This window comes from Passer montanus, unplaced genomic scaffold (genome assembly GCF_014805655.1).
Source record: "Passer montanus isolate IOZ18808 unplaced genomic scaffold, ASM1480565v1 scaffold168, whole genome shotgun sequence".
Classification (NCBI taxonomy): Eukaryota; Metazoa; Chordata; class Aves; order Passeriformes; family Passeridae; genus Passer; species Passer montanus.
Genome location: NW_024364048.1, coordinates 83,517 through 99,262, shown reverse-complemented (window position 1 = coordinate 99,262; position 15,746 = coordinate 83,517). Strand labels below are relative to the sequence as shown.

The 15,746-nt window shown below is 40.0% G+C and overlaps 1 protein-coding gene across 7 annotated transcripts in view; it reads right to left on the bottom strand.

The window, feature by feature from the left end:
- The window catches only part of LOC120499722 (protoheme IX farnesyltransferase, mitochondrial), an 86,705-nt gene that overhangs the window by 14,221 nt on the left and 56,738 nt on the right, over nucleotides 1-15,746 (bottom strand). For all 7 annotated transcript variants that reach the window (XR_005626947.1, XR_005626949.1, XR_005626948.1 and 4 more), the window contains exons 5-6: nucleotides 9,970-10,040; nucleotides 777-1,009 (exon numbers count right to left, since the gene is read on the bottom strand). Coding sequence is in view for 3 of the 7 variants with exons in the window: in XM_039703747.1 (XP_039559681.1) it covers nucleotides 777-1,009; nucleotides 9,970-10,040 (304 nt within the window). In the remaining 4 variants the exon portion in view is untranslated. The remainder of the gene's footprint in view (nucleotides 1-776; nucleotides 1,010-9,969; nucleotides 10,041-15,746) is intronic.

Sequence of the window (15,746 nt, the reverse complement as noted above, 5' to 3'; positions counted from 1 at the left end):
TTCTATCTGTAAATACACAATATTTTTTTCTGGTGCAAGAAACTGCTAAGGTATTCATCTTTAAAAGTTATACACAAAATGAGGTCAAATTAAAACAAGGCTGTTCCACTCTGAGATACTTCGTTATTAGCTCTGGAATTGGAAACGAGGAACCATCTTCATCTCTCTAAGGAACCATCTCCAATTCTCCCAAAGGACAAGATATCTCACAGCACCCATTTTTAATTAAGAAACACACCAATAAATTAATCTTCTCAGGATATTTTCTGGCTTGTGGAAAGACAGTAAAACACATCTAGGAATTTTCCAACTGCAAGCCCCTTGCAAGTTGGATCTTATTGGATATGGTTTTAATCCCCAACACGGTTTGAATCCTGAAATGACGTAGCATTTTCTCCTATGTGAACACCAAATATGCCATTTTCCTTCTGGATTTTTTTAAGATGGTCAGAACACAAATTAAATAGGTCATGCTGTTTTATCAGCTCAGTCTTGCTCTGAAATACCTGTGTAAGGAGAATGCTCCAAAATTAGCTGCTTTCGAAGCCTTACCACAGGATTACAGCATGGTCTAGGTTGGAAGGGTCCTTAAAGATCATCTCTTTCCACCCTCTGCCATGGGCAGGAACACCTTCAACTAAACCGGGCTGCTGCCAGCTTTGCCAACCTGGCCAGGTCAGGTCAAGAAGCATAACGAACAAAGTTCACTGCCTTTTGACTAGATTCTTTAGTAACCTTGACAACCACTCGCTGTGATGGAAGGGTTTTATACTCACCAGCATCCAGACTCCCAGTAGCTGCAGTCCAGCCCATGATGGGGGGAATGGCCCCAACAACAGCTCCCACCCACGTGTTGGCAATGCTCATTCTCTTCAGGGGCGTGTAGCAGCACGTGTAGAGGAAGATGTTGAAGGCTCCCAGGGCCCCGGTGAGAGGGTTCACTCCCAACGTGAGCAGGGCAATTCCTGGGATTCCACAGGAGGCAGCAAAACAGACAGCAAGCAGGGGACTGTGGGGAGACATGGCACGTGCTGAGTAGGAGATGGCCTCAGAGAATGGCTGTTGTCCCCTCCCTTTGGTCTCCCCCACAAAGTTAAGATTGAATTTTTGTTATTGTTTTACTCAGCGATCCTAAATTTTCCTGTTTGAGCCCCCATCCTAATAAAAGCCTTTCCAAAATGTGAAGACAATCTTGCTACAGCTCTGCAATGGAAGCGATTCTTAATCTTGTGATCGCTGTGTTCACCAAATAATATCAAGCTCTGCAAGTAATGGAGAACTGTTCTCCCTTATGGAGAACTGCTGCTTTCAGCAGATCTTCCTCCTTCATTTTAGTGAATTTAGACCACTGGAAAAAGCACTTAGAGTTTATAGTAAATTAAAATGGTTGCAGTTTGTCAGATTTTTAACTCATTGCAGTTATGTAACGGATCCTTCAAAACACAACAGGGTTAGACACAAAATTAATAAGCATTTATGAGAAAAGGAGTACATTCAATCATTTTGAAATTACATCAGTAGGTATAAAGTATTATTTGATTTTACAAAAAAAAAAACATTCTACACCCCCATTTCTCTGATGCACTGTACTAAGCAGAGGGAGCACAACAAAACAATGCTGGCAGCAGAATCAAAACTGTCTATCTTGTAAATATGACTGAAATTAACTGAAGATACTTTAGGTTTGGTCAAAAGCAGCAAACAACAGTGGAGCAAATTAACTCTGTGCATTGCTACTGTGCATGTAGAGCTCAGGAAGGCTGGAAACTCATATTAAAATCTGTCAGAAAGCAGCAAGAGCTATGTAAACTTTTGCTAATAAATTCCACAACAAACATTCAAATAGGATGAACAAGTATTTTTTTGTGTCGCTACCAGAACCACACTTGACAGGTAGCATGATGCCACAACCGTAAGGAAGGTTTAGCTGTGGTTCCTTGAGCCAGATCAACATGTTTGCTGCTGGTGAGCTTGTCTGAGGTATTTGGTATAATTGGAAAAGAGAAATAAAAGCCCCTAAGAAATAATGTGGTGTGGGCAACCTCTGGAAAGGAGAAAAATGCCATGACATTAGTTGTATTTAATAACTCATGTGGCTAAATACACACTCACAGTCATCCATGTAAAACCAGAAAATACGTGTGCTTGCAACAAAGGTCTCTGCATGGAATTTAGCTTTACACCTTTTGTCTAATTAAAAACCATGCAGTCTTTGTGTTGTATGATCCACTCTGCCCTCTGGTCAAATCCTTAACCCTGAAATAGGTGTTGCAAGCACCGCTCCGATTCTCATAAGAAAAATTTGCTGGTGGGGATCAATTTTATGGGAGTTTTATCAGCAAAAAATTCCTACCAGTCAAATTTTTATATTTAAGATATTAGTTAGACCAATACAGCACAGAGATCCTAAATACCTGGAAGAACTAAAATGAGCAAATCTTATGCTAAAGATCTGCCTTCAATGTAAATTGACTACATAATTTTACCCAGCTTTTCTAAACCATCAACAGTTTTTTTTCTTAGTTAATTATTTAATTTTATCTTCATAGTTTAAGAAGTAATATCTACACTCTGTCAGTGTCTGGTATTTCATTCCCAAAAACATGTTGCTGTGGTCTAGAAGTACTATGAGTATTGAATTTTATATCAAATTTATATCAAGTCCCCTTTAACTGGGTGTACCACGATTTTTAAGACTGCCAGAAAACACTTTTTGCAATTCTGCCCACCTGTGTTTTTGAGTATTTTTTGTAATCTGATTTCTGGTAATGACTATGATAAAGATGTTGCTAATCTCAGACTGGACAGTACTTTTCCCCAAATGTGAAAAAAAAAGAAGCGAGGAAACTAATGGGAAAGTTCTAAACCTAACTTGTAACATAAAATCTGAGCTGAGGAAGAATTCAGTGTAAAGAGGAAGTATGAGAGTGGCAGAAGCTCCCCAAAAGTCTAAGGAGCTGGGTTAACAGGTAGCATTTAAGCACACTTAAACACCACAACAATTATGTCTGCAGAAAAAGAGTTTACAGACACAATCCTCAAGTAAACCTCTAAAATTCCTATCTCTCTGAAAGGAATCACCCCTAATACCTTTCCTTTGTCCACAGGGCCCAGCCAGGCCCATCAGCACCAACCTGGATGTGATTTTGAATGTCAGCTGGACCACAGGGCAACAGGGAAGGATTCAGTGAGTGAAGTCTAAATCTCCCAAGGAATGGCATACAGTGAGAACTTGGCATGAACGGAGTTCAGTGATGGATAAACACATATCCCTGGCTAAGTCTCACCATGGAGTTGCCTTTTTGAGTTTTGCCACTCAAGTGTCACCAGCTCTGGCCTTGCCATCAAATATACTTGCTCAGAAGTGTATTTAGTGTAAATAAACACAGACTAGGATAACATACTACCCGTCTGCATAAATTCATTTCTCTCCTGAAAAAGAAAGAGACCAAGCATGTAGCCCAGGCTACTCTGCCACAGGTGTATATCATTGTACAAAAGCATGATCAACACTGTAATTTACATAAAGTGGGGGCAATTTGTTCCCCTCACTCCTCAAGAACCCAAGCTGCAGATGTTCTGTCTCCCCTGCCAGATCGAGGTGCTTTAAAACTATCATAAACAAACACGGCTGATTTAAAAGAATAATTTCATCCTGAAAGGGACACATCTCTCTTTTTTATGCTTGAGTAAATCAAAATTGGCTTGATTGATTTTGCTGAAGGTTTCACTAAGGTGCAAGAATTTTAACTCAGGTAAAGAAGATCAAGAGTCCCACCCTTAGCATCAAGCTTTCTCCTATACATCTCCTGTTCCCAGTTTAACCAGTTTAACTCCCTGCAAATGATACCAGGATCTGTTTTTTCATGCTTTCATGAGCCTGCCCTGAGGTCTGAGCCCAGGTCTGGGATGAGATAGCTCAGTGCACCATAGGGAGACTTATAGCTCAGACAAAAGTAGAACTTTTATGCTGCCCTTTGTTATTAAGCAGACACACTAATTGGGCCTCATCACTTCACTTGGAAGTAAAGAATTACAAATGAAAAGGACCTATACTTACAAAATGTTTATGCTTTTATTACACTTGATATCCACACCAGAATGTTAATCACAACAACCCTGAGGAACCCTGTGGAGCATCAACACGCTTGTGGTATATGGCTTTGTTAGGTAGGAGTGAAAGGGTGACTAATAATAATCACAGCTTCCCCGCAGTCATGAAAATGTAAATATTTTTTTAAGTGCTTACAAGACAAACCTACAGTAAATCTGAAAAAATGTCCCCCATAATATTTAAACTAAATCCTCTTTGATCTAACCTTAGAGTGTGGCCATTAAGTGATCCATTTATTCTACTTCAAAATCTCAGTTCTCTCTTTAAGAGCCAGACACCACCTGACTAACAGGATGGATAATTTGGTTTGTCCAGAAATATTTTTTTGATTTAGAATGATTACATATAATGTGCTTCTGCTGAGCCCTCAGCCAAGATTTGGAAAGCAGTGGTAAAGAAGTCTCAGGCCAGATCTCAATCTCATTCAGACAGAGAAAACTGATGTTCTAGGGTATTTATCAACCTGCTCTTCAAAAAACAGAAGAGAGAAGAGAGTCCAGTCATCTCAGCACAGGAACACTGCTTCTAAATACATTTCCAGGAGCAATGAAAATGAAGGAATTAAGTTATTCCCTACAGCAAAACAGAGCAGGGCAAGAAGCAAAGGTCTGCCATGGGAAGAAGATCAGTCTCTAGACACCAGCCAGCGGAAGAGCAATGAAGCATAGAGCCTGATGAATTTCAAGTTCAGCCAGATACTTTCTGCCCATCTGCAGATTCCCCTGCACCATTGCAAACATGCCTTTGACACCCACAGCATGGGAACACTATAGAGAAGTCTTAGCTGCCACATCTCATCTCAGAGGTGAAGAGGATGAGGATGGCTGTATTTTGGGATTCCTGTATTAGTATCTAGGTAGATTATCTACAGTTACCATCTGGAGTTATAACATTTTTTAGTGGAAAAACAAAAGAAAAAATCCTTCATATACCATCAAAGTGCATGAGTAGAACATAATTGTTGTCACACAGGCAGCAATAGGAGTCCCTATGGCTCCTTTCCAGCATGATTTGCAATTTTATATTCCTTGTGATTTTACATCCCTAGCAAAAAAAATAACTAAATAAAACCTATCAAAGCTGTTCTTCACATATCTCAACCTCAGGAATGCAGCTTTTCTAGTCACAGAGACCAGAGAGCAAGCATCTGTGTTCACACAGCTAATTAAAGTGCAAGAAAAACCTCTTTTATATCTGACTTGCGAAGCTGATAACATGTAAGTTATAACTTGAATGAGACATGATAAACTCTGTCCTTCACAGAGGGAAATGCACTTCCAACATGACTCACTGCATACAGATCTCAGGGCATAGCAGCTTCTAATCAGAGGCAGCTCCATAATGGACTGGTTGAGCAGTGACATTTCCTACGCCATTTGCCACATGGTGAATGATGATGCTGTTGTGGTTAAACCAGACAAGGTTCAATACTAATACAAGGAACAAAGTGTTGGGGTTTTGACTGCATTAAGCCAGAATGTACAAACATGAACCTGAAATGTTTGACAGATATTGGAAGAAAAGCCATCCGGAGAACACTGCCCCCAAGATGGGGAAAGGATCTTGGGCTTCAAGCTTAAATATAGTGTGTTTGTAAAAACTCACTTTAACATCACCTTTGCAGAAAATGACTCATTGCTAGCCAATTAAAGAATAAAAGTGGCAATGGCTGCAATCAATGTCCAAGAAGCCCATTCATATTGGACACAGAGATGACAGGATTAGTGCACAATGGCTCGGTTCCCTCCAGTTCCTGGGCTCTAGCCCTCCGGCGAGGAGCTGACATGAGAGGATAAGACAACTCCATTAGGAGCCCGTATCACTTCTCTGCAGTGTTCTCCACAAGCAGATGGAGTAGCTATTTAGCCAAATGCACCGTGACTCTAGCTTTATACATGAGCATGTGGGATGTTTCCTAATGTGGGGCAAGGCACAATGTACTCCAATTTATCAACTGTCCCACGTGCAATTAAAGATTCAGATAAATAATCTGGGGGTAAAGACCCATCGACTGAGCTGAAAAGCAGCAAGAGATGAGGGGCCAAGTGTTTCTGCAGGATTTATATTTACCAAACAGAGCTGCCTGCAAAGGAATGTCTGGGTTGAGCTGTGGCAGAATGAGGCCTGGGCAGGAGTAAGCTGGAGAACCAGCAATTGCTTTATTTCTACTGAAACAAATTTAAACTTGGAGTTAATAAAACAACCCTCTTTATTGCCCTAAGAAACAAAATATATATGCAGTTAGAGCCATATAATTTCCTCCTAACACACATTTTGATCTGAGGAGAATGTGCAGTATCACCATTTTTTGTGCATTCTACAAAAGGACTCTAATACCTCAGAACCATTTAATCAACATCCCATGCAGGCAGTGAATAGATAATTGAAATATAAGTACTGTCATCCATATCCCCTTTGGGAAAGAGACACAGTAAGCATTATATCATTGCATTATACTATCCTTTGATGCGGGTTTTATTCTCATTAAACTATGTTTTAGCCCCAAGGTTTCTCCCCCCACACCTCTCTGTGATATGGCCATGCCAGAAAAAAAAATTTAAAATACCCCGCTGTTCAAAAGGCAAGAAGTACATTTTTACAAGCAATTCTACATGTCAAAAATATAAAGCTGCCTTTTAAATTTCTTGTTTACCAAACACAGTCAATCACAGCTCCTGGAAAACACAGGGTGGGAAAAAAAATGAAGGCAGGAGTGTGGTTGTGGGGAAGGAATGCATTTACTTGTTTTTAAATAATAAAGCCTGAATACAAGCAGGATAGAAAATTCTTGAAAAGGCTGCTGTGATGATGTCTGCTTTGAATTGTGCCCTGTTTAAACAAGAGGAAAGTCTCCCACTGCAAAAAGAAACATTTTTATCATTCAAAAAGATCTCAGGGCAGTTCCTTTAAAATGAGGTATTTTCTAAACAAAGCATCAGAATGTTCCCCTGCAGGGAATAAGCATCTGATCTCTTAAAAATTATTATTCTTGAAGAACTGTAGATTTATGGAGTTTTTGTTTTATTTGTTTTAACTTAAGTAGAATGAAACCTGTCTGAAATGACCACCCAAGGGAGCAGAGCCACCAGCTAAGCAGGGGCTGAGCTCTAAGGGGACCCAAAGTTGTACCAAGACCCCTGGGGAGGTTTTAAATCTCTGGCTTAACAGAGCCAGTAAAACACTTAATGCAGGTCTCAGTGTAAGCCTAGGACATGGATTTTCCTTCACTTTACATGCACGCAGCTCCACTAACATCAGTAGGAACATTCCTGATTTACATTAATGTTAAGCAATGAAACAAGCTAATTACCCTGAGTTATCCACAGTGATTATAGGAGAAATTTTGCTTTAAAATGCACACATTTTTTTCAATTTTGAACTGGTTTTGTTACACTTGTAATAGTAGGTCTGCTATAGGCAACAGAGTGGAAAAACTCAGTGTTACATAGAAATAGTCTAGAGTCACAATGTGCTTCTGAATAAGCAAAATTTCACATGTCGCAGTTTTCTATTAGTTCACCAACTTCCATATCTGAAATTGTGATTACAAATCACAAATATAAGCCATTGGTGAGGAACAGTACTAGTGCAGGAGCACTTTTTTTTGATTCTTCAAGAGTTTGTCTTATACATGAAATTGAGCCAGGTCAACACTCCACTCAGAAATATCAATAAGTACAAGTGTTACTATCTCCATTAACTGCAGTAAACATCAACTGTGAACAGAAGTGGAAAGCTCACAGACAGAACACAGCTTTTGGGCATTGCTAAGGGAAAAGGTTAATGGGACTCTTGGAAAAAATATTCATCAAACAACACAAAGATGTATTTCTGTTGAAGCATTCAAGACATTAGCTGTGGTGTGCTACCTTCTGCCATTTTAATAGACTTAAACCTCTTACATGCATATAGAAAAGTAGCTTGAGTACAAATAATCTGCATAAGGAGAATAGCAATAAATTCCACAGCATGTCAGTTTTATCACAGAATCCCAGAATGGTTTGGATTGGAAGGGACCATAAAGCTCATCTCTTTCCACGCCCCTGCCAGGGGCAGGGACACCTTCCACCACCCCAGGGTGCTCCAAGACCTGTCCAACCTGGCCTCGGACACTGCCAGAGTTGGCGCAGCCATAGCTTCTCCAGGCAGCCTGGACCTGGGCCTCACCACATTCTCACAGGGAAGAATTTCTTCCTAAGATCTAATCTAAATCTACTCTTTTGCAGTTTGAAGCCATTATATTGAAGGGTTTTGAGACATGACCTGGAGGAACCAGGTCTGACCTCAGAGCCAAGACTGCTGCAAGCAGGAGATGGGTCTTTATCTCTCCTGAGGCCTCTTTCAGCCTGGACCACCCTCTAAAGCTACCTGTACAATGCTTCATGGTCCAGCATTATTCAAGGGAAGTGACACTAAAGAACTTTAAATTAGCTGTTGACAGGCAGGTAGATAAGATTGATGAGTGATTGTCCAATGTCCACAATATTATAATTTTGTGGTGAAAGCAAATATGAAAGGGGGGGAATTAAAAAAATCCATTAAGTACGGTTTTGCCAATTTGTGGTGCATTCAGAAAACAGTGAAGCTCACTTAAGGACACTGGAAACATAAAATAAATTGCTGTCTCTGAATCAGAAGTTGACAGAAAGTTTCGTAGTTGTATTTTTGACTCCAGAAGCACTGCAAGCCATGCTAGCAGACTATGATAAAAATAAAACAATAATAATAAAAAAAAATCCCCCATCATTTTTCTTCCTAATAAGTGTTCCTTCTCCCAGGGCCCAAGGACCACATGCAAGGGAGGCAGAAGTGCAGCTCCCCTGAATCACACAATTAAGTCTGACTTAATGTATATCCAAAAGATGCCCTCACTGCAGTGGTCCCTAAAATTTTTTTTAAGTAAAATTAACTCCAATTAGCACCACCTTTGAGAATAAATCAGTACACGTTTATTGAAGCACTCTAACTATGCACCACAAGAGTGAATTTACCCCCAAGGTTCACTAGAGTATTTTGTCTCAATTTTCTTGTAATTTGATCTATCATGTTTTTTTTCAGTCCTCCAAAGGTGATGGATAAAACACAGAAATAAATAGGACTAACTGTTCACAGAAGCCTAAGGGAAAACGTAATTTTGTTATAAATACTCTTTGGCACAAATCATAGAAATGCAATACTAAAATTGTTTGTTGAATCATTTATGAATTGGGCCTTCAGTTTCAGTTTGCAAATAAGTTAGAGGATTTTTATTGATGTTCTTTTTCACTTTGCTTTTTTAGTTGCCAAACAGCCTTTGAGAAACTGAACTGAAACATTATCCAGAAAACAGAGGGAATAGAGGACTTTTTTTAAAGGAAATTCCTACGCTAATGAAAGACTTTTCTTTGGTCCGGGGAGGAATTTACTTGTAGATGATGATAAACTTTATGATAATAAATTTTAAATTAATTTCCTAAGATGCCACAATGAGTTTTCAACCAGCTAAATATGTAGAAGTGACACACATTTTTGTGTTTGTTCTTAGATGGGAAAATGTTAATATTTATTATTACAAAACAAAAGTTCAGTGGACTGCATGCTGCCACACCATACACAGGGTCACCACACATGAAGAAATATGTACTATGAAGGGAAATTCTACTGTATTGAGAAATTCAGTATTTTACAGTTGTGAGTGCCCAAACTGCTCACACGGAAGTTATAAACATGAAGAAATAGCAAGGAACAGAGAGGTGCATTTCTCTTAAGTGTTTTGTCTCAAAGTGCTACTTTTCGTCATCTGAAGAGGGAGAAAAACTTGGAAACAGATAAAAGGTTTGTTCCTCCTTAGCCAGAGCAGGTGTGCATTGCCTTACCTGATCTGTCCTCGCACCAGTGGTCTGTTTTTAGTCCTGTTCATATTTGAGTCAAATGGAACCTCAAAGAACTGTAATTAAAAAAAAGAAAGGAAGAATCAGAATGAAAGGATACCGGAAAACATGCCATGCATGGAATGTCCTGTCTGCATCTGCAGGTGCTTTAGTCTCTTCTTTTGAAGGTTCAAGGATACAACGAAAATGGTAAATGGGTTTATAGAGCTCTCATAGTCTGCATTGATGCTTTTGACATCTCCTTAGGAAAAAAAATCACCCAGAGGACAAAAATAGTTTGCACAAGACCCCAAAAGCTCATTATTTGAAGTACAGTTTGATTCAAAGTTCTTTTCTCAACAGGTCTGACACATCTTTTAGACATACACAATTATATCTGCATACACACATGAAAATCATGGAATCATTATGGTTGAAAAAGATCTTTAGGATCATCCAGTCCAACCAGCACTACCACTCTGTTCACCATTAAATCACATTCTCAAGTGTCACATCTACAGGTTTCCCAAACACTTCCAGGTATGGTGACTCCACCACCTTCCCTGGGCAGCCCCTTGCAGTGCCTGACAAGCCTTTCCAGAATAATGCCCAAAAAAAACCTCCCGCGCCACCAGCTGAGGCCGTTTCCTCTCACCCTGTCCCTGTTCCCTGAGAGCAGAGCCAAATGCCCACCTGGCTGCACCCTTCTGTAAGGGAGTTGTGCAGAGGCAGAAGGTTCCCCCCGAGATTAATTTTCTCCAGGCTGAGCCCCCTCCAGCTTCCTGACTGCAGTTCTATATTAATACAAATTGTCCTTGCAAATGTTCTTTGAAGACCTTCTGGTCTTTAAAAGGCAAATAGTAAGGTTTTTCCAAGATCACCTACCTTGCCAGAACCTATAAGACACCACAAAATCAATCAACTCTTGTAAAACGCTACTGGAACTGCTCTGAGCCTCGAGTTGGAGCAGGAGGGAGTGAACACACCATACAGTATTATTTAATGTCACAACCCAATTTGACTTTAAACATGACCTATGGGAAAATTCAGGCAGCACTATCTGCCCGCTCGGAATTCCTTCAGGCTTCTGCAGGATCTGTTTTATAAGAATATCACTGGAAAAACTGAATGCACTTTGCCATCCAGACAAATCTAAAGCCATTCAGTTTATGTGTGCAAAACAATAATACAAGTAATAAGCAGAGATTCACTTACAGAAAGAGTAGATTCTTTCGTATTTACAGAAAGAATATTTTTTACTGGTCTTACATCTGAGGTTTTGAGATAGGATCCCAATTACAGTGGATATGCAGGAAAAGTACCATAATAAATCATAATTCAAAATCAAACTGCAGACAGATTTTAGGTGATAATATGATAAACGAATATGTGATAAAATCTATTCCAGCAAGTTGATTTAACATTTTATGTTACAAAATGCTCAATTAACAAACATTTTCATTTTGACAGTCCATGTTACTGGTCCTGCAACTTACTGAGCACTCCCATGAGAATGCCAGTGGACAGAGACCATGGAAGCAGCAGGAACCTGTCAGAACCCTCCAGATGCACATCAAGGGAAAGATGCTCCATTTACAGGCACATGGAGTTTCCAGGAACTACCTTTCCCATCTATTACCTTGACATAATGACTATAAAACAACTGGAAATCTCTGCCTTCCAATTTTATTACAGATATTCCTGAAACAAACTCAGGCTGCTCAGTCAAGAGTTACGAGGGGAGGGGAGGGCATGGAGTTTCCAGGAACTACCTTTCCCATCTATTACCTTGACATAATGACTATAAAACAACTGGAAATCTCTGCCTTCCAATTTTATTACAGATATTCCTGAAACAAACTCAGGCTGCTCAGTCAAGAGTTACGAGGGGAGGGGAGGGGAGGGGAGGCAGTTCATACACCTTCTGCTTTGCCTGAACTCCATGGCACAGCTCTGGGCAGCTCCTAGAGTGATTTTTAGGCAGTTGACAGAGAATTTCTCATGCGCTATTTGCTATGGTCGATGTGTATGGTCAGGGTCATTCCCAATAACTACCAGAGCTGGGGACACTGGTTTGGAAGGAAAGCACTGAGAGGTCCTTGCCCTCCACCTCATGCTGGAGGGACAGGTCAGATGTTCTCAACTTCAACACTAATCTGGAAGTGTTGGATGTCTCACAAAGAACCTCTACAGAATACAGACACAAGTTTCTTCAGAGCAAGTAAAGCACCCCATTTGGACCTGAAACCAGTGACTGCTTCTGACAGCTCAGTGTTTTGCTAATGGTTTGTTTAATTGCTGTATTTCAGAGGCAATTATGGTAAATGGAGGAAAAAAAACCCATTTGACATCAGACTGGTAGAGCAATACATGGGAAAAAACTCTATAGGGCTAAAGTCTGTTCTCCAGAAAATATTGGGCTATGATTACTTTTCTGTGTAAGTCACAAGTTTTATTTCTACTCACAAAGGTTTGACTGCCTTGAGTTACTTCCAGTTTAAAATTGTGCAGGTGAATAGATTTTTGCTTATTTGACTATTTAATCTTATACATAAAGGAATCTGTGTGCAATGGAAAAAATAAAAATAATGTGCAAGTTTTAAACACAATGTGCCTCAGACACAAAATGGCTAAAATGAAGAACAGTTGAACCGTCAACACCTGAAAGAATTTAAATTTATGCAGTTGGGTTATCAATATAAGCTGATAATGTCGTGCTTAGTGTACCAAATATTTCCATATATTTAATATAGTAATCAACCTTTGAACAGAATATAAATTTTGAACAGGAATCTCCTCTGCTGACTTAAGTAGTCAGAAAATGTCTGTGTCTATTGTACACAGACACGGCTGCTCCTGGAATTAAGACTACTGCATAACTTTGGACTGATTTTTTTTGCTTTTTTAAATCTGACAATTTGAATAATATGTTACTGTCAAGCACATGTATACAGCATGGAGCTGTACTTCCAACTGAACTAAACTTAAAAAAATCCTTTTACTTACAATGCTCTAGATTCCTTCACTGAGCTAGTTGCTATTCCATGTCAGCAAGATGTCATTTATCAAACTCCCCATTTTGCTTCCAGATGTTCAGCAAAATTCTCGCTCCATTTAAAATTATTTTCCCATTATATTTTAGAAAAAATGAAAAAAGCCATGCATCTCAAATATCATTTCATAAGAATGAAAGAGTGAAGTCAAACATATTCATGCCAGACAACAGAGTCCTGCCTGTTTCAGCAAACAGTAAATTCAGTAAGATGAAGCCTAGATAAATAAATACTTTAGAAGCACTCAAAAGGCCTTTTCCCCAGGAAGTCTGAATGCATCAGTTCAGCTGGACATGGCCGAATATTATCTGCCCTCAGTATCTGGGAAACTGGCCACCAAAAGGGCAGACTGAGGGTTAAATCTACAGCATCTAAAAAGCCCTGAGTGACAAAACTTGGCAACAGCTCTCAAGATCCTAACCTAAATTTTAATCATGAACATTTAAAACATGAACATTTAAACATGACGATGGCAAAAAAATAAAAAAAATCAGGCTAGCCAGTACTCTTTTGCTTATTTCTCTGGCAGGCTCATCATGGTTTGTGTGCAGATCTCAATTCATTAATATAGAGTAATTATATCTTAAGCATCTCACAATTCCTAGCATAGCTGTCACATTACTGCTCAGAGCTGTTTACACCCATGGCCTTTCTGTCCTTCAGTCAGCTTCTTCACACCAGTTTCCACTTTGTTTATACATGAAATGTTAAAAGAATGCTTAATTTCCAGCTACCCCTTGGAACCAGCAGTGCTTGCAGAGGGTAGCTGAGCACTCAGACCTTCTGGAGGGCTCACAGACTAATAATTTTATTAAGACTATGCCAAGATTTCTGTAACAACATCCTGCAGCTGCAGATTATATGATGCTGGAACTTTCAGGACTACTGACAGGGAAAGAGGACAGTGTGTCCAGTGCCTCTGCAGGCAACTTCTGCTCCTTCTATCAGTTCATAGAATCACAGACTCTCCTGAGTGGGAAGGGACCCACAACGATTATCAAGTCCAACTGCTGCCTCTGCACAGACATCCCAAGTACCCCTCTTTGTACCTGAGATTGTTGTCCTAACACTCCTTGAGCTACGGCAGCCTTGGGCTGTGACCATTCCCTGGGGAGCCTGCAGGGCTGTTCCTTGCCTCAACACCCTCTGGGCGTTGAACACCAAGACCACCAATTTAGTTTCCCAGGACAGTGGCCTGACAATTTTCAGTTAATTAGGCCAGTGGAGCCCTGAGCACATCCTTTATTTGTCATCCATGGTACTGCAGGACAGATGACATCTATTGAATTACAACAGTCCAACACCTTTACTCCTGTTCACATGAAAATACCAACCGAGTGCACTAAGAGGAACAACATGCCATAGAGTTTATCAAACAGATCTGCCACACTTCAGCTAATAAACATATTTCATAGACTACTCTGGATTTTGAGTGTATCGAGGACCAGCCTGGCTGTTGGCCCAACTCTAATCGGTGACATGTGGTGGAAACAGCAGCAGCTGAAACAGGCAACCAGTGTGCCATGTACGTGTATGTTATATCATATAACATTTTACTCCAATGCTAAACATGTATTTACAGCAGAACCGATAATCGCAGGAGTCTCAAGATGGAATGGAACCCTGCCATTAGAAGACAATTTAATTCAAGGTAACTCTGAGGTCCTCCCATTGCAAAACCACCCCTGAATCCAAGGAGGCTTCCATGTGTTCTTTACCAACAGAATTACCCTCTGGATCAACATAATTCTCTGCAAAGCCTCCCAGAAGGGCAGTTCAGGTAAATTTTCAGCACTAATGAGTGAAGCCGTCACCTCCTTCTGGTCTCCAAAATTCCCCCTGCTTTGTACCACATGGGGGGGTGGAGATGAGCTATAGATGATGGCCAAAGCTCCCCCTCAGCTAAAAACTCTTGCTGTGGACCCAAGCAAACATTAATACGATACAAATAAAAAACCGCTCCAGCTGGATACCTCACTAGAGCACTTCAATGAACATCTACAGCCAAAAGCGAGGCTGGGCTGTATAAGGCAAGTCTTGCAGATATTGATCTTGTTGAATTAGGTGTTTCTGCGGTTCTCCCAATTCCCCTGAGCTACAGAAAGCTCTGATTCTCTTTGGTTTTCTCTGATATTGCCCAAGAGCAAACAGTTAACCAGAAACATCACTGAAACCAAAAAGGTGCATGAACCATGGAGGAGCAGGTGGACCAAAACTGTGTAGAAAGCACAGCGGCAGAGCAGGCTGTGGAAACCTGGGCAATAACCTGCAGTTTCCTGGGAAGGTGACATCCAGAAAGTCATTCCTCGCAGCCTCCAAATTCATCAGGTTTCAGCACTAGCCTTTCACGTGAAGTCTCCTGCTTTTCCCACGCAGCCAAAACAAAGTAGCTTCAAGCAACACTGGAAACCCACCAGACCACGAAGCGTCAAGTACTTTCCTCTGAGACTGTTCTTCCTCTCCCTCTTACCTAATTATTTCTATTCCTCATGCTTTCAGTGATTTATCTTACATTGTCATAAAGTAATATATAATTACATAAATGAAGAAGAAAAACATAACATATAATTCATGGTAAATAAGATCAAAGTCAAGATTATTATAGGTTTCCTTCTGGTTTCTTTTCAATCACTTTTATATGAAAACAACAAAGAATAATTAAAGCATATTACAAAAGTCTTTTTACTCAATTGCACACAGATGTCACAAAAAAAAAAAGTGGAGAAAAGG